Below are 24,614 nucleotides of genomic sequence, written 5' to 3'. Positions count from 1 at the left end.
AGTGTCAAGTGTCTGAGGCCGGATTTGAACTCAGGTACTCCTGAATCCAGGGCCGGTGCTTTATCCACTGCACCACCTAGCCGCCCCCCACAGTGTGTCTTTCAGTAGTGGGATTGACTCCATGAGTAGCTATTTGAAGGCAGGATGAAAGGAAGAGAAGAAGGGAGGAAGGAAAAATGTTTCAGGAAGAGACAAAGGCAGAAATTTCAGTGGTAATTTTTATTGTGATTCTTTCCAAATTATATTTGAGAAATTGGCTTCAATTCACTAAGGCTCAAAACATTATTGCCTTTTAAATCTATTTAAATTTTTGTTGCTTAGAGTATTAATAAAAAGCAAGTCATTATCAAAGGTAGAAAGAATTTATTTCCTTTTAAATTAGTTTTTTTCCTCCCTCAAGTTATAAAGTCTCTCAGCTTCAAAAAGATCTTGTGGAATCTTTTCTTTTAAACAAATTATTCCACCACAGTTCGGAAATTCTGTGATTCTTCTTCCTAAGTTTAGTTAATCTTGAGATAAATCACCTCAGAATCAAATACATAAGTACTCAATTTTGTATCGGAATCTATTGCTAGAACTTTGCAGAAGAATTAGATAAGCCAGACAATGCTGAAAGCATTAGGCTCTTCTATTCAAGATATTTATGAGGAACTCCAAAAGAGAATACATGCGGTATAACTGGAGAAACTCAAAGAAATAGGAGATGGACAGTAAGGGAAGCAGCCTATTGATCCTCTGACTGGGGAACTAACACCTAAAAAGTTGAAATGGGTAAGGGGATAACTAGGGATGTAGCCAGAGAGCCTCAGGCACAGTGTTTTTCATGCCATGACAAGAAAAACAACTCCTTGATGGTCTTACAAGAGGCTGCTCCTAGGACTTGGTGTGTGATTACACAAAATGCACACTAGGACTCCTTGGTTCATGCTTCAAAGTAGCTATAGGAACTCAAGGTTCAGAGCATCTCCAAGGTCAGGACTCTTCAGGTGTTTTATGGAGACTTGGCAAGACTGGGCAAATTCTCCTTAAGCAAGCTTGGTTTTGATAACTGTATTTCAATATAATTGGTTTCCTTTGTAATCCTCTGCATTTTATTTTATGTATTTAAAAACATTCTCGATAGGGGCTTGTAGGCTTCACTTGATTGCTAATGGAGGATTCATCACACACACACACACACACACACACACACACACACACACACACACACACACACATGTTTAAAAGCTCCTGATCTAGGTCAGGCATTATTTTCCTTACAGTAACCCATAATTTTGAATATTCTTGTCAGAGATGGAGTAACAATGTCTTAAACATAAGGAAATCAATGTCATTTCACACTTCCAGAAAGAATCTTATCTGTTAGTTGAACCTAAAAATCAGGTTAAAAGATGATATTCCATTAAGGCAGAGGCACTTGGGAAGAGCCATAATGATGAAATGAGCAAGTTTTTCTTTCCTGTCTTCATTTCTAAGTTTGTGCTATCTTGAAGTTAGCCTCTCTTGTTATGCCCGGAGATGCATTTCTTTCTCTCATTAAACACAAAAGCTGGCAGTGCCAGCAATTTAATTCACGCTCAATGTGGGAAGAAAATACCTGTTTGTACTTTAACAAGTAGAACCTGTTTTTAATATATAACTTGCCAACTCCTGACCGGGTGTTCTTTTTAAGTGTAATTACACCCCCAAGAATACACCTTTTTAAGCCTTAAATCTTTTTTCCCCCTTGGCTTCTCATTTTGTTGGGCTGCAGCCACACTATTTAGTAATTGAGCCTTTTAGTAGGCGTGGGGGGGCAGGAGGCAGCAGGTGGGAGTCACCCCTAAAGATGAAGAGACTGGTTGCACCAAATGACTAAACAATTGAGAGTTAGGTCAGTGAACTGAAATGATAGCCTTTCTGATGGACCACAGAATGTTTCAGGGGAATTTTTCCCCTCTTTGTGGCTTCAGTACCTAACTTTGCAAAGTTTTGTATGGGAGCCCATTTCATGTCAACCATGGGAAAATTGTGTGTGAGAAGCCTAAGCCAAATACCTGGGTTTTTGTTAATGAATCTGGAAAGTGGTATTTGTTTAACCCACTGCTGCTGTAGATAATTCATTTCTTGTTTTCTTTCATTTCTTTGTAGATGGTGGCCCACGGGAAACATTGATGCATTTTGCAGTGAGACTGGGACTGCTGAGGTTAACTTGGTTTCTGTTACAGAAGCCAGGTGGAAGAGGAGCTCTCAGCATACACAACAATGAAGGAGAGACTCCAGCAAGCCTTGCTTTAGAACGGGGCTATCAGAAGCTTCATCAGCTTTTGACAGAGTAAGCTTTTTTTCTCTCTATTCTCTTCATTTCAACCATCAGCTCATATCTTCATACTCCCTTTCATATTGACACACTACTTGGCATTCTTCTCATTCTTTATACTTTGCCACTAATTGAGACCAAAACATACATACATACATACATACATATATATATATATATATATATATATATATATATATTGCTGGATCATCACAAACTTGTTCTTACTATCTTGTCTGTAAGAATATCCAGGCTTATGGAAAATCTAGGGGGTTTTTCCCACCCTAATTCTCATCCTTCCTCACTATTTTCTTTACCCTTAACTCTTGTTTTATTTGTTGGAGGTGGGGCATGCTTCTTGCATAGCTTTTTGTTCTCTCATTCGTTACTGAAAAAGTATAATGAGTCAGGGATTTTTGGTAACATTAAGCAATTTGTAGAAATTCTAAGACTTGAAACTTGCTTTTGTTTCTTCAAGATGTTGTGTCTTTAAATTAGAAGCCAGCACTTTAATACCATAATCATGTATGGATTGTATATGGAAAATGTACATTAACCACAAGGGATTGCTTTGAATTGTAACTTATATGGTTAAAATAGATAGCAGAGGTCTCTTATGAATACAGTAAAAGTCAACAGAATTGTCCTGGAAACTTGCAGTAAGTAATGCCTTCTGTGTGCATGTTTGTCTTTTGTTTTTCTCTAGGTTTCTTTTTTAAGGGTTTTTTGTTGTTGTTATTTTAGAGAGTTTAAGAAAGAGTTTTTTGAATTTTAAAAAATTAAAAGTTGAACTAGAATAAAATAGTGTTTCAATGGAATACTAACTGGTAAAGGCACAATTTCCTAAATAATGCCATATTTGTTTAGTTTTGTGTCCTACCACAGTAATCTGGTGCTGATTTTTTAAAATCATTCTTTGATAGGGGTTCCTTGACAGTTCCTTGACAATAACTTTAGGTTATTACTGTTCCCCAGCTCTTAGGCCTTGTCCTCTCATTGAGTATAACTTTGGTGTTTTATTTGGGGGTGAGGGGAGGGAAGAGAATGGGACAGATAGAGTTTTCAGAATCAAATTCTCTATGTGCTTATGCCAATAACTTGTAACTGCTTCATACGTTTTCTAGTAGAAACACCAAGAATGGTTGATTTAGAAAAATGTCATTGACTGGTGTTGCAAGGAGGGTGGGAGGTTGCTATGTTAGTCTTGTGTGTGTGTGTGTGTGTGTGTGTGTGAGAGAGAGAGAGAGAGAGAGAGAGTGTGTGTGTGTGTGTGTGTGTGTGTGTGTGTGTGGATACCTGAGCTGTACTGACGCATTGTTCTAGTTCAGTGATATGCTGGTGGCCATACAATTCCCATCTGGCTAATGTTAAGACTACTCTTTTAGGATAATTGAAACTTCCCTGCTGTCTGCACTGGGGGCGAAAAGCAAAATGCTAGAAGTTTAGACAGTTAGCATTGTGGGAAAAAGGGGTATGAATTTCAAATGGAGTTCCTTTAGATTTGGTTTTGCGGTTGAAAACAGGTACTAGATCATACCAGTCCAACCTAAGACAGGATGGTAAAGTTGGTATTGTGTTTAATCCAAATGGGGAAATAAAGTTATTACAACAGCTCATTTTTGTGCTTGAAAGGTATGTCACAAGACTGATATTGCAACACAACTTTAAGGAAATGAGAGGTTGTACGATATTTTCTTTCAAGTGTTGTTGCATTGGATTCCCTGCTCATCTATTTATCTGTTTTGTGGGGGATGGGAAGGTGTAAAAGGGGGTATAAAAGGGTGTAAAAGATCCAGTGTTTTTCCCTGCAAACCACAGAGACTTCCAAGGGACTCTGTTCCTTCTTAAGCCTGTTTCCCAGGAGTCTCACCCTTGGCCTTAGAGCTTTCATTCCGAACTTCATTGAACTGAAAACTCCAGCTCAGATCATTGATTTTCTCAGACCCTGGGCTCAGAGTATGCTGCACCTAGTCCTGCTTCCTCATTCCCACTTCTACCACTGCTACCACCATTTGCTCCTTTGTAATTTTCCCTTTTTACCCCATACATTTAATAGGTTGTTCTTCACAAGGAGAAAAAAATAGTATTCAGAAATATCAAGTATAGGTTTGGAGTTAATGGGAAATGCATACCCTCCCTTCCAAAAAAAAAAAAAATAGAAGGAAGGAGGGAACGCAGCTCTGTGCAGATTGGTCATACTGTAACTTTAAAAGCTGTTCTGTAACTGAAGTTTGTTATGCTTAACTTAGATTCTGTGGTAGTAATAGATCTTAACATTCTCTCTCCCCCAGCTTCATGCTTTGTTATACTGCTCTTTTTTTGTTCTGTGATGAGAGTGATATCTTACCCCCATGACAATTTGAGATTAACCCACTTGCAGGCTCTAAAGAGACCTAATTTGTCTGTTGTATAATTTTAGATCCCCTCTTAACCAATTATGGGTTCTACTTATTCCTTCTAATAACTGTAACTTTTTGACCAAAAAGAATCTATGGGGAAAAAAAACTCAGAACATTTCAGTTGTGCTCCATAGCCCAGAAGACAATAAATCAATCCATTACTCAAGTGGTTTCTTCCCAAAGTTCATAAAAGATGCTCCATTTTCCCCTTGTAGATTAGTGGAAATAGCATTTGGATTTGGAATCAGATAACCTGGCTTGAATCCTAGCTCAGCTGTTTAAAACTTCCATGATTTTGTAAAGATTCAGAGTAATTGGACAAAGATTATTTTGTTGTTGTTCAGTTGTTTTTCAGTTGTGTCTGACTCTTCACGACCCCGTTTGGAGTTTTCTTGGCAAAGATACTAGAATGATTTGCCATTTCCTTCTCAAACTCATTTTATAGATGAGGAAACTGAAGTAAACAGGGTTAAGTGAGTTGCATGCAGTTACACAGCTAGTAAGTGTCTGAGGCTGAATTTGAACTCAGGTCTTCCAGAGACAAGGTCAGGTGCCTCTACCCATTGTACCACCTAGCTGCCTTGCTTCTCCCCATCCCCCACAATGTTGTTTTCAGTCATGTATGACTGACACTTTTTTGGCGGGGCTGTTCTTGGCAGAGATACTGGAGTGGTTTGCCATTTCCTTTTCCAGCTCATTTTACAGAATGAGGAAACTGAGGCAAACAGGGTTAGATGACTTGCTCCAGGTCACACATCTAGTAAGTATCCAAGGCCACATTAGAACTCAGATCTTCTTGACTCCAGCTGGATGGTACAGTGGATAGAGTGCTGAGTGTGGAATCAGCTTTGTTATCTTGGGCAAGTTACATAACCCTATTTGCCTAATTTTCCTCATTTGTAAAATGAGCTCGAGAAGGAAATGGCAAACCATTCCAGTATCTTTGCCAAGAAAACCCAAAATGGAGTCAGTCATAAAGAGTCAGGCACAACTCAACAACAGACCTGACTCCTGGTCCAGCATTCTATCTACTATACTGCCTAGCTGCCCTTCCGGTTGTTGTAAGAAATCTCTAATTGTAATCAGCGTGGAGAATATTGAGTCCTTGCTTTAGTTTCTTTTTCTCTTTAAAAATTTTTATTTATACCTCTTGTTTTACATAACATTTTTTTTTTTTAAGTGAGGCAATTGGGGTTAAGTGACTTGCCAAGGGTCACACAGCTAGTAAGTGTTAAGTGTTTGAGGCCAGATTTGAACTCAGGTCTTCCTGACTCCCGGGCTGGTGCTCTATCCACTGCACCACCTAGTTGCCCCACTTATCATTTTTATATTATTATTTCTAAATATATACTTCCCTTTTTACCATCACCCACTTTGAAATCATCAGAGCTAATCTCCTAATTTTATGAAAGGTTAAGCAACTTATCGAAAAACACAAAGCTAGTTAGTGGCAGAACTTGTGTATTCTAATTCCCAGTCTAGACCTCTTGTCACAGTGCTGTAGAGTTTACCGAGGATTCTGAATGTAGCACAATGCCTTACACTTAGTAAGTAGACCCGTGATAAATATTTGTTTAATTTAAGTGAGCTTAGAAAGCTTTTCTCCTTCAGTTCTCTGATTTCTTTTCCCTTCCCTTCCTTGTATATATCAACTTCTTTGTAGTTGGTTTGCCTCCTTCTCCCCACTTCTTCCTGCTTAACTCCTCCTTTCCCTGCCCTTCTCTTCTTTTAATTTACTGTAATATAAAATTGAAGGGTTTTTAAAAATAATCATTGCTATTATTAAAATTTTATGTTTTGGGGGCAGCTAGGTGGCACAGTGGATAAAGCACTAGCCCTGGATTCAGGAGGACCTGACTTCAAATCTGGCCTCAGACACTTGACACTTACTAGCTGTGTGACCCTGGGCAAATCACTTAACCCCTCATTATCCCACCTTCCCCAAAATATGTTACTTGTTCTGAGTTATAAGTAAGATATCAGCTTTTCTTATGTTTTCATAAGAAAAACATACCACCTAACTAAATTAAGTTTAAATCTATTTTTTTCTTTAATTTTCTTTTTTAATATGAACTTAAAAAGCAACAAGCAAAATAATTTACAATGCAAAGAAAAAAAAGTAAAATGAATACATATGGAAACTGTCAGCTTATGTACTATTTGATTTAAAGAAAATATAAATTAATTAACACAGTAGTACCAGAATTGTAGTTTGTATCCATTTCTGAATTCCTTTTTTCTTCTGTGTAGTTTTCTTTATTGCTCTTTTCTTTTTCCCCTTTTCTATTACTACCAACTGACTTTTATCAGACTCTCCCCAGTAGAGCTTAATTTTTGTTTTTCTTAATTTTAAAAAAGAATATTATTTTTTAGATAATTATTTTCCCAATTACATGTAAAAACAATTTTTAACATTAATTTTTCTGTCTCTTTCGCCTCACTCCCTGAGATGGCAAGCAACTTGATACAGGTTATACATGTAAAATTATGCAAAACATATTTCTGTATTCGTCATGTTGTGAAAGAAAACAGATCAAAAATCCCTCCACAAAAAATAAACTGGAAAATAGTATTCTTTAATCTGCATTGATTCCATCAATTCTTTCTCTGGAGGTAGATAACATTTATCATCATGAGTCCTTTGGAATTATCTTGGATCATTGTATTGTTGAGAATAGCTAAATCGTTCACAGTTGATCATCATACTCTATTGCTGTTACTGAGTACAATGATCTTTTGGTTCTGCTCACTTCACTTTGCATCATTTCATGTAAGTCTTTCCAGGTTTTTCTGATATCTGCCTGCTCATCATTTCTTATAGCACAATAGTATTCATTATAGTCTCATACCACAACTTGTTCAACCATTCCCCAATCAATGGACATTCCCTCAATTTCCAATGTTTGTTTTCTTTATTGTCTCTTAGCCCCAGTTCATTCTGAACTTTACCACTCTAGCTTTACAGGCATGTGTCACATGCTTATATTCATTCCTTTTACTTTTCCTTTATATCTTTTAAAGGGGCAGCTAGGTAGTACAGTCAATAGATCACTGGCCCAGGAGTCAGGAGGACTTGAGTTCAAATCCAGCCTCAGATACTTGACACTTACTAGCTGTTTGACTCTGGCTAAGCCATTTAATCCCTATTGCCTCAAACATATGGGGCACCTCCAGTCGTCCTGCTGTATATTTTGGCATTGGACCCAGATGGCTCTGGAGGAGAGAGTGAGGCTAGTGACTTTGCACAGCCCTCCCTCATTTAAATCCAATTCACTGCAAGTCATGACATCACCTCCCAATGTCATAGTCCTCTTCAAGAATGAAGGACAAACAACACCAACAAAATATCTTTTGAAAGGCTGAGTTGGTGAGTTTCCTTTACATCCTTATAGGCTTCTTCAGAAAAATCTTGAAGGTGTTTTTTTTTTGTTGTTGTTGTTTTTTTTTTTTGCAGGCAATGGGGGTTAAGTGACTTGCCCAGGGTCACACAGCTAGTAAGTGTCAGGTGTCTGAGGACGGATTTGAACTCAGGTACTCCTGAATTCAGGGCCGGTGCTTTAACCACTGCGCCATCTAGCTGCCCCTTTGAAGGTGTTTTTTAATTGTTTTTTTTTTTTCTGTCTTCAGAATTCTCACAAGCTTTTCATTTGTCCTGACTGGACTTCCTCTATAGATGTTTAGTCCATCCAGTCTTAATGTAGTCTTCCTTGGAACCCTTTGAAATCTATTCTGCTAAATTTAAGGTACATATCAGATTGCCCCTTTTTTATTCTGGAACAACTGTAGCCATGCATGGTCCCTTCCCACTGTTTCTACTCCAGCAACTAGTTCCCCTCTCATAGTGAGAATCATATCCAGTATAGAATTTGCCTTTGGTGCCCGAGAGAGGGAGAGAGAGAGGGAGAAAGGGAAAGAGGGAGAGAGGGAGAGAGAGAGAGGGAGGGAGGAGACACACACACACACACGCACACACACGCACACACACGCAGTCATTTTGATAATTGATGTTTCCCATCACTAACATATCATGCCTTTGTGTCAAGATTGATTGCGATCTTTTCTTCAGACTTCATATCTATTCCTTCTTTCTGTCAAGGTTCTTCATCTAAGAATCAGATTTAAGAATACTGGAATGACATACCTGATAGGTTTACTGTAAGGAACACGTGTTATAAACTTGAATACTCCACATAAATGAGTTGCTGTTATTATCATTGTTGCAAGAAGGGATCTTGAGAGGTTATGCGCACCATTACTTTGTCTTCAGGTGGATGTTCAAGTGTGAGAACAGAATTGCAGAATTACACCATTTTGCAGTGGAAGGGTTCAGGTGAAACTCAGGGGAGTTAAGTGACTCTCCAAGGTGTAAGAGAGAGAAAGTGGAGTTAGAGCTCAGGTCTTTTGTTTCATGTGGCTGTGAATGTTTCTTTTCAATCCCCATCCCTTCCTTCTACCTCTAATCTTTCAAGCTCTCCTCTATAATTCATTCCATGCAGGGAACATTCTCTTAGATGGTAACTGACTTTATCCTCTTCCCGGGAATAGGGATGCGATTAAGTATTTAGATTTCAAAGGGATTCTCAGCAGGCAAAGTAAATAGATGGAGTTCAGATGTGAAACAAAGTCAAGTAGGTATTAGCTATGTCAATAAACTGAAAAAGCAATACTTCTCTTATATTAGCTGTTATATAAGCACATTCAATAGGAACTGGCTTTTATGTATGTGTTGAATATTTTCAAGGAGTGCTGGTTGATGATATATGATTTTTGGGTAACTTCCCTGGCCTTGGAGGAGACCCCCCATGATAAAGGAGCAGTGGAAAACTTGTAGCCAACAGAAATCTTGAGTTCCTTAGCCATTTGACTAGAAGTCTATAGGAGCTTTATTGTACTTGCTTTTGCCAAAAGTTCACTTTATGATTCTTGGATTGCCTTCCCATTATGCTATTAAAATAGTATTTCAGAGGCAATCATTTCTCTTCCTTATCCCTTTTGTATTTCTTCTTTTGGAAACACTATTAAATTATGATAGAAGAATTTTTCCTTTTTCAAGTATGTTGTTTTTAGAGAGTATGGACAACACATCATTTATTACCTTTAATTTTTCTCTTCATGGGATCTTGTGCTTAAGTATACATTTCAATTTGCCCAACACCTATTAAGCACTTTCTGTAGGAAAGTCATTGTTTAGACACTAAGAATAGATGATGAAAAACATGATAGCTCCTGCCTGTATTATACAGCTTCTAGAGAAGGGGTGTTGACATGTATACAACAATTGACTGAAGGTAGAATGTGATATAGATAAAGGAGAGATGCATACAAAGAATTCTAGGAAAATTTGATGAAGAAAAATTCACTTTTAGATTGTATTTGAACTGCTTCTTCAGATCATAAGAAACAAGTAGAGATATGGAAGGACTACTTTTGCAGTGCCCTCCCCTTACCCCCTTCTCTCTTTCAGTTTTCTGCATTCCTCCACCTTCTCTCCTCTTTTCTTCCCCCACCTTCACTGTTTCAAAAGTTAGTCTCAAAGGAATTTATTTCAGTTTCTCCAAAGCCTTGATCTCTAGGACAAAACATTTTAATTGGACTTTTTTCCCCCTAATTTCATTATACTTTAATACTCTTTGCATCTCTGTTTACTGTACTGATTCTACTTTTGTAAAGCTTTACATAATTGAAAATAAATTTTAGGTAGCATTTTGGTATCCCCTTTTGATGATGACTGCTTTTGGAGATGAAGTAAAAGGAAATGAAGACTGGCATATTATAGCATTGTCTATGTATCAGTGATACAAGCTGTGTGTAATATGGTGTTTGTAATTTGTGACCATAAAGTATCATTCACACTGCACTTGTCTTCATACAGCAGAAGTTGTTTTTTAAGAGCTTTAATACCTTACTTATTCAGTTATTCAGCATTTCTCTACTCTAGGGGGCACTAGCATAGCACATCTGACCTCCTCACAAACCACATTTTATAAGCAGAGGGATGGAGAGATGCCTAGAGGATAATAAGATGAATGGAAAAGAAAATGGCTTTAGGGTGTGGCATTGTGGAAGACTGTATTTTTTATACCTTTTAAACTTATTTAATTAGGTTAAAACTTTTCCTATTCTTTGCAGCCCTATCCCAGGAAAAATTTATCTTTTCTGTAGGAATACCTATTAAGAGTTCCTGTGGAATTTGATATAAGAGAGACTGTCTTTATAATTAAATGTTTAATATTAACACTGTTAACACTCTTGAAAACGCCGAAGAACTTGTGGGACTGTTGTAATCATAGCCCTCCGCTCTTCACCTCCAAGTCATGTGTATAGATCAGTTTATTTATTGTACAAGTGAAGCAAAAAGTATTAGAGTAAATAAATATTCCTGCACACTAGATGTTCCGGGTAGAATGACCTTCTTCCTTGCCTGTGCCTCCTGAACTCTCTGTATTTCTTCTAGAGTCAGTTTAAGATTGATATTTTTATGATAATTAAAAAAAAACCTCAGTTTAGCACCACCTACTGCATGTGTGTATGTATGCATGCATGTGTGTATATAAAGTGTTTATCTCTGACATTGTAATATTATGTATTGCAGTGTCTCACATAATTGCAAGATCTGTGTAATGCAGTACACACACAAAATACACACATACATACGTGTGTAGCTCTTTAGAAATACATATACATTGGGGTAGCTAGGTGGCACAGTGGATGAAGCACTAGCCCTGGATTCAGAAGGACCTGAGTTCAAATCCAGCCTCAGATACTTGACACTTACTAGCTGTGTTACCCTGAGCAAGTCACTTAACCCTCATTGTCCCTAAAAAAAAAAGAAAAAAAGAAATACATATACATGTATATGCATATATAGATGTATAGTGTTTATTTCTGCAGCCTCCCCCTGCACCCCCAGTGCTCTCCCATTCAAATAGAAGATTTTTTTGTTTGTTTTTGTGTGGTTTTTTTTAGTGAGGCAATTGGGGTTAAGTGACTTGCCATGGGTCACACAGCTAGTACGTGTTAAGTGTCTGGGGCCGGATTTGAACTCAGGTACTCCTGACTCCAGGGCCGGTGCTCTATCCACTGCGCCATCCAGCTGCCCCCCAAATAGAAGATTTTTGAGGGTAGGGGCAGGACTGTTTCACTTTTTGTTTTTGTATCTCCCTATCGTTTAGTAAAACACCTGGCATGTTGTCACTATCTAATAAATGCTTGGTTGATTGATTTACTGGGCTGTTATTGGGGTCATTATAGTTTCTCCATCAAATGAGCAGAAATCTTTCAAGCCCATGAACATTCTATCTATCATTTCGATCTCAGTTTTGCTCAGAGAGTTGTGACATGACATGGCTTAATCTGTTATGTTGTTTCCTATGGCAACAGTATGTGATGTTGGAAACACAGGTTTTTCCTTCAGTGCAGATTCAGGGCAAAGTGAATGTTAGATCAAAGCCTCGGAATGGATAGGTGTATATGATAGAATAAGGCAATAACTAGAAAGAAGCTTCTTTCTCTTTTAAATTTGTCATTGTTTTCTTGTTGTTGGGTTGTTTCAGTCATGTCTGACTCTTTGTGACCCTATTTTGGGGTTTTCTTGGCAAAGATTCTGGAGTGGTTTGCCATTTCCTTCTCCAGCTCATTTTACATATGAAGAAACTGTGGCAAACAAAGTTAAGTGACTTCCCCAGGGTCACAAAACTAATAAGTATCTGAGGTCAGATTTGAACTCAAGAAGTGGGTCTTCCTGATTCCAAGCCCAGCGCTCCATCCACTGTGCTACTTAACTGAACCCTCCTTTTAAAATATATAAATAATTTGTTTTTATTTAAGTATATAACTAATTAGCAGTGGAAATATAGTAGTAATTTTTGTTACTGCGCTTAAGTCTGGTAGTTCATAGAGTGCTGACTTGTAGTCAGAAAGATCTGAATTTGAACCTTTCTCATTAACCTTTTTTTTTTAATTTTTTTTTTTTAGTGAGGCAATTGGGGTTAAGTGACTTGCCCAGGGTCACACAGCTAGTAAGTGTTAAGTGTCTGAGGCTGGATTTGAACTCAGGTCCTCCTGAATCCAGGGCCAGTGCTCTATCCACTGTGCCACCTAGCTGCCCCTCTCATTAACCTTTGATGTTACTTTAGTGTGAAAATCTCTTTAAAGAAATACAAGGTATAGTTCAGGATATCAAGCACATTGTTGGCAGGCTGCACATGACCCACAGTACTCTCAAGGGCAGTCTGAACCAGAATAAAATGTAATTGGTAAATATTTAACATAAATAGGAATACAGTAAAACATGGATAATGTTACATTTTAAAACTAAGTCAATATATGAACCACAGTGAACTTTTTGTATGGTATAATAACAACACCTCTGTTTTTGTTTGATTTTGACCACTGGTCTAGTTGATAGAGTGCCTATCTTGATGTCAGGAAGAACAGGTTTAAAGCCCCTCTCTGATACATACTGGCTGTGTTATCCTGATAAAGTCACTTAGCCTCTTGTTACCACTGGCAAATCTTTAGGACAGTAGGTTGTAGAGAAGGTAGTCACCTGCACTTGTATAGAAAACTTACCAGGGAGTTCTTTGTACTAATAAAATCCTGAGTCTAGCTGGTTCCTGTCTTCATCTCCATCCCCACCAAGAAACTAAGGAATGTTTTAAGAATTAAAGAAACTAAAATGTTTCCATCCAAATTATTAGGGTAGAAACAACAATTCAAAATCAAGGAGAAATAAGAAATGTCAGTATGAAATTAAGGAGAGTTTAGGCTTAATATTTCAAAGAGTTAATACTGTTGAGGTTGTTTGTCTAACAGGAGTCTACTGTATAAAAATATTGAATTTGTGTTACTATGGTGAAGTTTATCTTAAACTAATCATTTATTCCATAGTGTCACTGCTGGGACTACAAAAGAGTTGGAGGGGGGGAGTTTTGTGGAATGTGTTGGTGATATGTCTCTTAAATATGCCTCATAATCTCAATTAATTTTATTTCAATTCTCTTCTCAGTTAATAGCAAGATTTGGACACCATTAATTTGACTTATTTTAGATTAGAAAAAAATAGATAAAACAATCCCCATTCTAGTGTTTATAACTTTAGAATCCTATTGATTTCCCTGTTCAATAAAGAGGCAAGGGGAGGAATAAAGAAGTAGAATTTAGTTTTATTTAAATGATCTCCTTTCTCACTTACCACCCAGCTGCTAAATATATATTCCCAGGTTAATTTCATCCCCAGAGTTAGGATATTGAATCCAGTGAGAAGAGTCTTACCTGATAGAGGAACTGAATTCAGTCAGACCTTAGAACTTATCTTAGAACCCTTCTCCCCCTTGGACACATAACTTTTCCACTCTCTTTTTGTGCAGGGCAATTAGGGTTAAGTGACTTGCCCAGGGTCACACAGCTAGTAAGTATCCAGTGTCTGAGGCTAGACTTGAACTCAGGTCTTCCTGAATCCAGGGCCAGTGCTTTATCCACTATACCACCTAGATGCCCCAATAATTGGGTTTGGATTTTGTTTTGTTTTGTTTTTTGCTGGGCAATAAGGGTTAAGTGATTTGCCCAAGGTCACACAGCTAGTAAGTATCAAGTGGTCTGAGGCTGGATTTGAACTCAGGTGCTCCTGACTCCAGGGCCAGTGCTTTATCCACTGCACCACCTAGCTGCCCAACTTTTCCACTCTTTTTTTTTTTTTAAGTGAGGCAATTGGGGTTAAGTGACTTGTCCAGGGTCACACAGCTAGTAAGTGTTAAGTGTCTGAGGCTGGATTTGAACTCAGGTACTCCTGACTCCAGGGCTGGTGCTCTATCCACTGCGCCACCTAGCTGCCCCAACTTTTCCACTCTTAAGGTTCCCATTGAGTATGTAGCTCTGACATTCAAGCCTTGGTGTTTCCTAAAAGTTAGACTCACCAGCCTCCTGCCACCAAGCAGTGTACTTTTTGCTTGTATCTTATTTTTGGATGTGTTTTCAGTTATTTATAAAAACAAACCTAAATCAGAGAATCCTAAACTTTTTTTGTCAATATTTTAACTTCCATTTCTTTTTGCTTATAACTACTTGCCCCACAGTCTAAACCCTTGTTGCTAAGTAAAGAGTAGCTCTTCCAGAAGAAATAACACATTGAGAGGAGAGCAGAAAATGATGGGTATATCAGTGCCCCAAAGCCTAATGAGTCTGAATTTACGCAAATCTTTGATTACTTTGAACTGGCCATATGTTACCTACATATAACTAGGAAACTGAAAGGTAAAGGTGCACTTGCTAGATTGTTTCCTTTCTTTAGTACTCATTGAAGTATGGCCTGTTGGTGCAATTGTAGTTCTTTGAAGATATTGCAAGATTCATGAAATAAGGAACTGGTTACAGTAGTTCCTTGTCAGAAATAGAATTGGGGCAAAGTGTTTACTTCTGAGGACCATGCTTCTTTTCTCTTGCCTTAATCCAACAGCCCGATGCGGGATGGGTATACAGTATTCTCAGTGCTTTAGAAGCCGTGTGTGAGTATTCTCCTCCACAAAGCCATTAACTCTCTGTCATTGTTCTCTAGCTTTTCCTTTTATTTTTTTCTTCCATCTCTATATATAAGAAAGGGATTGAACTTCCTCTCTGTCATCTTGCATTAGGAAGGCTAGAAAAAGATCGTTTTGTTTGTTTTTTCCTCTGTACTGTTGATTGGACAGGCATCCTCATAGATGTGAGAGCTTCAAAAATACTGAAAATTTAGGTTTAGAATTAAAACCTTCATATAGCAAGAAAATCCATTTGGTTGTTCTCTTCATTCTTGTTGCTTTAAAAGTAGAATGTATTTCTTGCACATTGGCAACTAATTTGAATATATTTAATAAGACTTATTAATAGTATCATAGAGGTAATATATGACTGAAAATTTCTGTGCTACATTAGAGATCAGTATTCTCACAGAAGAGAGATATGATCATTAAATGGCTAAAAATGAAGTGCTGTATGGTTTCCAGAACTCTTGCTTCCTAGAAACCCTGTGAAGAAAATAGCACAAGTGATATTATTTCCTATTTTAAAACAGAAGAAACTGAGCCTTACCAAAGTTAAGTGACTTAATGATAGTCATGAAGTTAATAAGAATGTGAGCTAGGATGTGAACCCAGGATTCCTGCCTCCCGAGTTTAGCAATTTTTGTAGTATATAGTAGAATGGGCTCTCAATTTGAGAGCCAAGATATCTGTATTCATATCCTGGCTCTGATACTTATTAGCTGTGTGACCAAGGGCAGGGCACCAAATCTTTGTGAACCATAGTTTTATAATCTTTATCATGAGAATTTGCATTACCTTTCTTACCAGATTAGTGAGAGGAAAGGGTTTTTGTAGGCCTCAAAAAGGTTATATAAATATGAATTGCCATTTCATATGCTGAGAAATATTTATTTTTGTACTTTGCACAGTTGTAATAGAATCCTGCTCTTTGTAAGCATTAAGCTTATGATTGTTACCTTTATACAAGGGGAGCCAAAGTTCTCTCTGTGGCTTTGCCATAAAGGGCTCTTGTGGTCTTTAACATAGTTAGTGACTATTAGTGACTGGTGAACATGGTTATGTGGAATGATTCTAAGGGTGAAAATAATTTTGCTTCTTAGTCTTTCAGTGCTCAGTTGTAGGTATTGTTAGCTATTTTTTTGGATAGGCTTTAGATGACTGGATGTATCTCACTAACCTATCAAAATGCCTGCAAGGTTCTTTGTGAATTACTAAATTTCATACCACGCTTCTTGTTGTGAGGATTGAATAAGATAATGTAGGAGAAAGTGCTTTGTATATTTTATCGTGCCAAACAAAATGTAGAATGGTTTTATTGCTGCTGTACCTTTTGTATGTTGTTATTTGTCCCAGGAGTTTCATTTTGTGTACTTGGGACTCAGTCTGTGCATTTACTAATTTTTTTGATGTCACCTTTGTAGACCACCTTTGTAGATGCTCCAGTGCTAACAATAGATTAAAGACACATGTCATAAGCAAGCCTACTGTGAATGAGCTTTCATGATTGTTTCTGAGTATAACTTGACTTGCTTATTTCATTTTAAAATGTTGCTTGGTCAAGATCTTCAACAAAGATCTCACTGAGGAGATAGATTCAGAGGTAGTGAGGTGGCACTCTGCCTAAAGCGCTGGGCTTGGAGTCAGGAAGACATGAGTTCAGATTTGGTCTCAGATACTAGGTATATGACCCTGAGCAAGTCACTTAACCCCTCTTGGCCTCAGTTTCCTCAGTTGTAAAATGATGGTAATAATAACAACTACTGTTCAGAGTTGTTGTGAGGATCAGATCAGGTATTATTTGTAAAGCACTTAGTACAGTACCTGGCACATTGTAGGAGCTAACTAAATTATTCCCTCCCCAACTCCCTTTCCTGATCTAATTGAGCTTCTCAGATTTTAGAACCATAGAGCTAGAATGAATCTTAGAATTCAGCTGGTCCAACTATCAGTTTTTAACATAAAAGAACTACTGGCTATCAAGATGTTAAGTTACTAACCCTAAGTCACACAGCTAATTAAATGTCAGAATAGCAACTAGAGCCCAACTCTCACTGTCTAATGCTGCTTTGGCCATACCACACTTCTGCTTATGTAACCTTTGGCAAACAATTTTACCTTTATGACTCTGTTTTCTTTCTTTCTTTTTTTGTGAGACAGTTGGGGTTAGGTGACTTGCCTAGGGTCACACAGCTAGTAAGTGTTAAGTGTCTAAGGCCAGATTTGAACTCAGTTCCTCCTGACTCCAGGGCCAGTGCTCTATCCACTGCACCACCTAGATGCCCCTGTTTTCCTATTTCTAAAGTGGGAGGGTTAGACTAGACTTCTTTTTAAAGTCCTTTCCAGCTGTCAGATCCTATAATCCTATGATTTCAAAGCCATACCTTGTACCTCTTCAAGCCAGTTGCTGTTGTCAACACCATTCCTTCCAATCTCTGGTTTGCCTGACTTCCTATAAGGAAGAAGAGACAAGAACTTTATACTCCATAAGAGCGAACACATCCCTAGATGTCTTTGAGCTTAAAAAGCTCTCTATATGCCTTCTCCAAGTATGTTCATCACCTCTGTGTTAGGAAATGAGTACTATATTTCATCATAGGTTCCTCCACAAACATGGCTGGTCATGATATTGATCATAGTTCTCAAGTGTTTCAGAGTTGTTCTTTTTAGCATTGCTGTACCTGTAGAGATTGTTCTCCTGGTTCTGCTTACTAAAAACTTCATTCATTATTAATACTCAGGATTGCCTGAAATTGTTTCTTTCATTTCATGTTGTGTCATTTTATATGGTGCAATAATATTCCATTTCATTCCAATACCACAGTTTGTCCAGCTATTCCTCAGTTGGCTAAGAGGCGATCTAAAACACCCTATTAGATTCTAGTGTTTTTCTTTGTTCTTCTTTCCCCTTTTAATCCTTCCTTCAGAATCAGGAAGTCTGTGTGTCTTGTATTAACCTTGATCTTTAACTCTGTTTCATTCCCTGTCCCCACTTGTTTTCTTGTTGAATTTGATGTGTTTCTACACCAAACACTGTATGTCTTTGTATTCTACCTTCCTTAGTATGTTTTAAGGAAAAGTGATATTCATTTGATTCCTCTTCCCACCCCATCTCTTTCTCCATGTGTGTATGTTCTTTTCAGGCATCCTTATTATGGAAAATAGCAGGGTCCATTCTCTTCTTCCTCTTCCCTACATTAATATCTTCCTCCTTTTACACTCTCCTATTTTTTTTTTCTTCAGACCCTCAGAACAAAACCAGTCCACCACTAGGACCTCTGGTTTTCTTATTTAACCTCCCTTAGTACCCTGTGAACACAAACAGGTTTTGAAAGAACACTAATTTCTTCACCCTCTTTGAGCCTGTTAGCACTAAATCATCACGTAGCTCCTTCTGATTGTCCAGATAAATGTGCTTTTCTAGGTTCTTTAGGTTCCTGATCCTGTATTTCAAAATTCCTATTTGGCTCTGGTCTTTTCATTAGAAATGTTTGAAAGTCTCCCATTCCATTAAACAACCATCTCTTCTGCCCCTCACTGCTCCTCTCTCTTTCTTGTCCCCTTAGGATTATATTAAATTTTGCAGGGTAATTTATTCTTCTGTCTTTTTGAAATATTGTATTCCAAGGTCTTCTCTCATCGAAAAGTAGCAACTGTGAAGCTGATGTTAGTTCCTTGGAACTAGAACTGCTTTGATCTGTCTGCTTGTGTATGTTTTTCCTCTTAGGAGATGATCAATGGGTTCTTTCTATTTTTACTTTGTTCTCTGCTTCCTTGGCAGGGGTTATTTATGATTTCTCAAATCTTATGATTTCTAGGCTTATATATCATGAATTTCAGGGAGTCCAAATTATCTTAAACTATTTCTACTTGATCTGTTTTCAAGTTCAGTTATTTTTGATATCACGTCTTACCTTTTCTTCTGTTTTTGATCTTTTGATTTTTATTATAATATTTCTTGCTGTCTCCTAGAGTCATTGATTTCTCTTTGGTTTATTCAGATTTTTAGGGAGGGTATTTTTTAAGTAAGGGTTATCACTTTGTCTTCTGAGCTACTTATTTTCCTTCCATTTCTTATCTCTGAAAATTCTAATTTATTTTTTATCCCTTGCTTCATTTCTTCCATGTATTCTTGTAGTCCTCATGGAAAATCTGTTTTGTTTTGTTTTTTTACCCTTTGAGTCTGTTTTCAACCGTTTTGGAGCTGCTTGTTTTCCTCCTTTTGGGGGATCTCTCTCCTTCCTCCTTCTTTTTTTTTTTTTGTGAGGTAATTAGGGTTAAGTGACTTGCCCAGGGTCACACAGCTAGTAAGTGTTAAGTGTCTGAGACTGGATTTGAACTCAGGTCCTTCTGAATCCAGGGCCAGTGCTCTATCCACTGCACCACCTAGCTGCCCCTGTGGCTTTCTCAGTAGAGCCCTCTGCTCTTTCTGCATTAAAGGTTAATTGTGTCCTGTTTCTGTGGCAATGTTTGCTTTGTTGGAAGTTCCACTTTTCCTATTGCCTTTGTGATTTTGCCTGTCTTTTTGTGCAGTTCTAAGGTGGAGTAAATCACTGTAGTTTTTCATTAGATTTTTTGTGATCATAATTAGTTTGGTGTAAACTTTTTGGGGAGAGAAGGGAGTAGGTATTTGGGAACTGTCCATCCTGTTTCTAATTCAGGCAGTCATATTGTCAAGTTTCTTCCTTTTCTCCCCATCTCAAAAATGGAAAGCAGCTCATCTCCTCCTTCTTGTCTCTCTCGTTTACATGTATGTTTTTATGTTTGAGATGCCTGATCTACATGCTCAAAGTGAAAGCAGGTATTGTCATTGAACAGTGTTGTATTAGAAAAACTGCTGAATGTTGCTTATTTATGCCAGGATAGCAGCCCTGATGCTCCAAAGATGTATCAGGAAAGCACCTGTGCCATTTTTCTATATGGCATTTAATGTTTCTTCCATTGCAGCATGACCTTGTCTTCCCAGAATTTAACCAGTTTAAGTTCATTTCTTAAATTGAACAACATGATCCTTGAAGAGTAGGCAGCTCAAGTTTCTTTTCTTGTCACTTCAACTCATTCCATGAATTACAGTAATTACTTTCCAAAATGATGTCTTTATTGTGATTTGATTTTTCCCATTATAACTAATGAGTAAAACAGTTATGATGTTGCTGTCTCTAAATAGAACAACTCGTTTATCTTATTAATTCATATTTTCCCTTTTAGCCAACTGATTTTAACTCTAGAAATTGAGCAGTAGTTTATAATTTGTTGACCAACATGATGGTTTCTACAATTCTGATTAGTAACAAGAGTATAATAAAATCATTCCAATATCCTCCTTTTATTATCATGTCTAAATCTATTTGAGGGTTAGAGTTTTGTGGAGGGGAGTTAGAGGGGGGAAGAGGTAGATTTGTTTTCCATCATTTGGGGCTAAATCATTGGGATTTTTAGTTCAATGAAAAAGTCAGACTGTCTAGAGGAAATTTTATGTCCTTTTACCTTTGAATCAATACCCCCTTTTTATCCTTGAGACACTTCTTCATGCCTTTGTGTTGCATTATTCTATACTTTTTTTAAAAAAAGTTTTGTATCAGCTTCAACAAACTGAGGATTTGATGTTAGTTAAGTATGGGTCAGATTTTCATTTTACCATTGCTCTACTGTCAGCTTCATGAGCTTCAACTCCCTAGGGAATCATCATAGGGAGTTACTAAACCAATAAAACCATCTCTGACTTTGACTAGAGTCACAGGATGTAGAGTCAGAAGGGGGGACCTTTGAGACCATCTAATCCAATATCCTCATTTTATAGATGAAGAAATTGTGACTCAGAGATTGTGATATGTCCAAAGTCATGGAGCTATTCAATTTCAGGCTTAGGACTTGAATTCCCAGACATTCTTTCGAATACATTCTTCTCTCCACTACATCCCACTGAGATTAAACATTCTATATTCATAAATATATAGCCAAGAAGCAGTTTCTTAGACATTTATACCCATGCATCTGTAGTTATAAAGTTATACAGATTTTTAGATATGAATACATTATGTCATCAAGTTATTTCAGATGGATAAAAGAGAAGGATGCAGTGGTGATTGATGCCAGGTTTAAGGGTTGGTGGTGTAGGAATGAACAACACATACTTCTCTTGTAGTCCCTGTTGTGATCTACATAGTGGCTTACTTCCCTGGTGTTCATTATAGGTGAATATTACACAGATTTCAGCTGGGCCTTCACAGCAAAATTTTTGTTCTTTGAATGAATATCTTCCTTGATGGATTCTTTTATCCTGCTTCTTTCAGCAACTCTGTCAAACTCCTGTTTTCCTCAAGCAACAGATAACTCCTTCATACCCCTTGCCTAAGCCAACCCTTCACCTGTGCCCTTGACCCTATAACTTCTTATTTCCTTTACAAGCTTGCCTAATTTGTCATTATTTCTCTGTCTTTCATCTTCGTTATTTCCCTATCTACTGAATTCTTCCCTGCTCTCTACAAACATGATGAGGTGTACCCCAGCCATTGCGCACACACACAAAGGTCTTCACTTGATATGACTCTCCCTTCTGTCATCCCAATACATACCTCACGCTTATCCCCCAAACTTGAGTTTTGCATCATCAGCTGGTTGCAGGGTATTTTCTACAGCAGTTTAACATAACAAGTTGTCATTCAGTTTTTGCTTTATGACCTTTATTGAAGGGGGTAAAGAGTAAGAAGAGAGAGGGAGAACTCTCTCTCTCTCTCTCTCTCTCTCTGACTTAAATTATTGCCTCTTCAAAAGTTGTTTCACCTCTAGTATTTCTAGTCTGGTTCATTATATTAACCAATATTTAACTGTGTTTTGGTGCGTTGGAGTGGCTTATAGTCATTTGCCCTAAGGAAGAAATATATTCTCAGGGCTGGACTGGTGAGAATTTTGTATGCTTATGAAAAATCTGGTGTACAGAACATTAAAAAGAAATACAAAAGAACAAGACCAAAAAACCCCTCAATAATTATGAAATGTGTGATCAGTAAACATTTCTTAAAATTATTTAGTGTTCCAAAAGTCTTAATGCAATTTTAAGCTGTTATGGAGTTTCATGAAGTTTAAACTTTAATAGCTTAAAACTGCACTAAGACTTTTGGGATACCCTGTAGGGAAGTGAGGTAAGCATGTATATAACACCTACTATTTTCCAAGCACTGTGGTAAGTGCTTTTAAATAAGTATTAGCTGATTTGATCCTAACAACCACCCTGGGAGTTAGATGCTATTATTGTCCCCATTTTACAATGAGGAAACCGAGACAGAGGTTAAGTGACTTGCTCAGGATCACACAACTAGTGTGTGTCTGGGCCCCTATTTGAACTCAGTTCTTTCTGACTCCAAGCCCAGTGTTCTGTGCACTATGACTCCCCCAGCAACGTCTAATGTATAGCATGCCTTGCTAGACATGTGAGCTCCATATTTCTTTTATTGTCTTCCTGACTTTCTCTAATTGGTAGCCTGAGTTATGGTATCCTTGTTTTGTAAAATCAGTAGGTAGCAGGGTGGTGAGCAGGGAAAAGGTTTTGTCCCTCATGGTCTGTGAGGCCATCTGATAATTGCTAGGTGCTTCTCTGGACATTATTTTGTTGACTAATTCAGCCTAGGAGTAGACTTTGGAACTTTTCATCAAAGGATGTTTGTTTTAGATTATTTCTCTTGGAGCATTACATTCCTTCAGTTCGTAGAGGAATGTTGGGCAACCCTCTTCCCCTTCCCCTAAGCCTTCCTGCTCTATACTGTCATCAAGTGTCAGTAACCCCTTAATGCTTTGGGCTTCATGCATCGAAACTTGTGTCTCATTGAGGCTTCCTGTAACTTATAAGCCAAGAGAGATCTTTGTTCTTTTGTTGTAGGAAAGCTGTACTTAAACTAAACTATCAAAAATATCTGGGAGCTTATTTCATGAGATCCTAAGAATGCTTTTAACATACAAACAACGGAACCTTTTAGAAGAGATGCTTGATAACTCTGAAGGGCTAAAATAGGATGCCAGACTTTTCCAACTCGGGAGAATTCTTTAAATTATGGTCTAGTTTATAACTAAAATGCCTCTAGGGGGCCTCAGTGAGGCTAAGAAAACTGCTGAAATGTAGATGTGTATACAAAGTTGTCTGTGTCAAATAAATTATATACATATATAAATTTATTCAATATATGTAAAGTTTATAAATTGTAAAATTGTCTATATGGAATAGATTATCGTTAGTGCCTGTTGCATTAGCCCCTTTTTGGAGCCAATTCTGAAAAAAGACCACTGAAATCCATCCTTCCATCTTCCCAAGATAGACTGATTTTTAATGCCCTTTTGCTCTCACATTGTTTAATTATGGGAAATTATACCCAGAGTCATTGCTGGCTCCGTAAACTCTCTGTTAAGGGTGTGATTGTGAGTTTACCTTCCTGTTTGCCAGGGTGTGTAATTTGTTTCTATCTTGTAAGTACAGTTAATTCAGCAACAGTTCAGTTTACATGCATGTTATGAAAGGTATAGGAACTGGACCTGTGATTTCATTTGTATAGGGAAGCAGTGGATGAAAAAATTCTGCAACTTCAGCTCAGCTTCTCTGTGATTTGGAGACTTAGAGAATTGCTTCTGGCACTGAAGGGTTAAGAAGCTTGTCTAGTTTCGTTCACACAGCCATTGTGTGACAGCCAGAGACAGGATTTGAACCCAGGTGTTCTGGCTTCTAGGCTAGTTCTTTATCCTATAAGTCATGATTCCATTAATTTTGCATATTTAGAGAAGTCACATTTGCATTGTGCTTTAAATGCTCATATAACTTACAGAACTATTGGGCCAAGGACTGATTATCTTGAAACACATGAAGCTTTGTTGCGTTTTTTAAATAAGAATCCTGCTTAGTACTTATTTCTGTGTCTGCAAATGGGCTTAAACTAAAACATGAGAGAATCTAGATAGAGAAATCTCTCCTTTCTTCTTGGGATGATAGAGCGTACTAATAAACATTTCATTATGAAAGACAGTGTGGTGTACTGGGTAGGGCACTAGGCTTAAATTCAAGGAGATCTGGGTACAAATCTCCCCTGAGATACTTACTTACTAGCTTTGTCACCCTTATGAGACATTTCACTCCTCTGTCCTTCATTTTCTCCTCTGAAAAATCATGGAGGCTGGACTCTGATCTTTAAGGATCCTCCTTGTTAAAAATCTAGGATCCTGTGATTCTTTAGAGCACTTTCAGGTTAATGAAGTGCGTTCTTCACAACTCAGTCAAGCAGCTCACAAGCACTAATTAAGCCCTTGCTGTGTGCCAGGCACTCTGCTTGGCTTTGGCAATCCCTACTGTCAAGTAGCTTACAGTCTTTTGGGAGATACAGTGCATACACATAGAGGTACATACAGAATAAATACAAAATC

The 24,614-nt window shown here is 37.7% G+C and overlaps 1 protein-coding gene across 1 annotated transcript in view; it reads left to right on the top strand.

The window, feature by feature from the left end:
• The window catches only part of AKAP13 (A-kinase anchoring protein 13), a 393,887-nt gene that overhangs the window by 198,822 nt on the left and 170,451 nt on the right, over window positions 1-24,614 (top strand). Inside the window, exon 5 of the mRNA XM_043982253.1 lies at window positions 2,131-2,314. Coding sequence (XP_043838188.1) covers window positions 2,131-2,314 — 184 coding nt within the window. The remainder of the gene's footprint in view (window positions 1-2,130; window positions 2,315-24,614) is intronic.

The sequence above is a fragment of the Dromiciops gliroides genome, chromosome 2, assembly GCF_019393635.1.
Source record: "Dromiciops gliroides isolate mDroGli1 chromosome 2, mDroGli1.pri, whole genome shotgun sequence".
NCBI classification, from domain to species: Eukaryota; Metazoa; Chordata; class Mammalia; order Microbiotheria; family Microbiotheriidae; genus Dromiciops; species Dromiciops gliroides.
The sequence above is the reverse complement of the archived record's forward strand: the minus strand, read 5'-3'. Positions and strand labels throughout refer to the sequence as shown.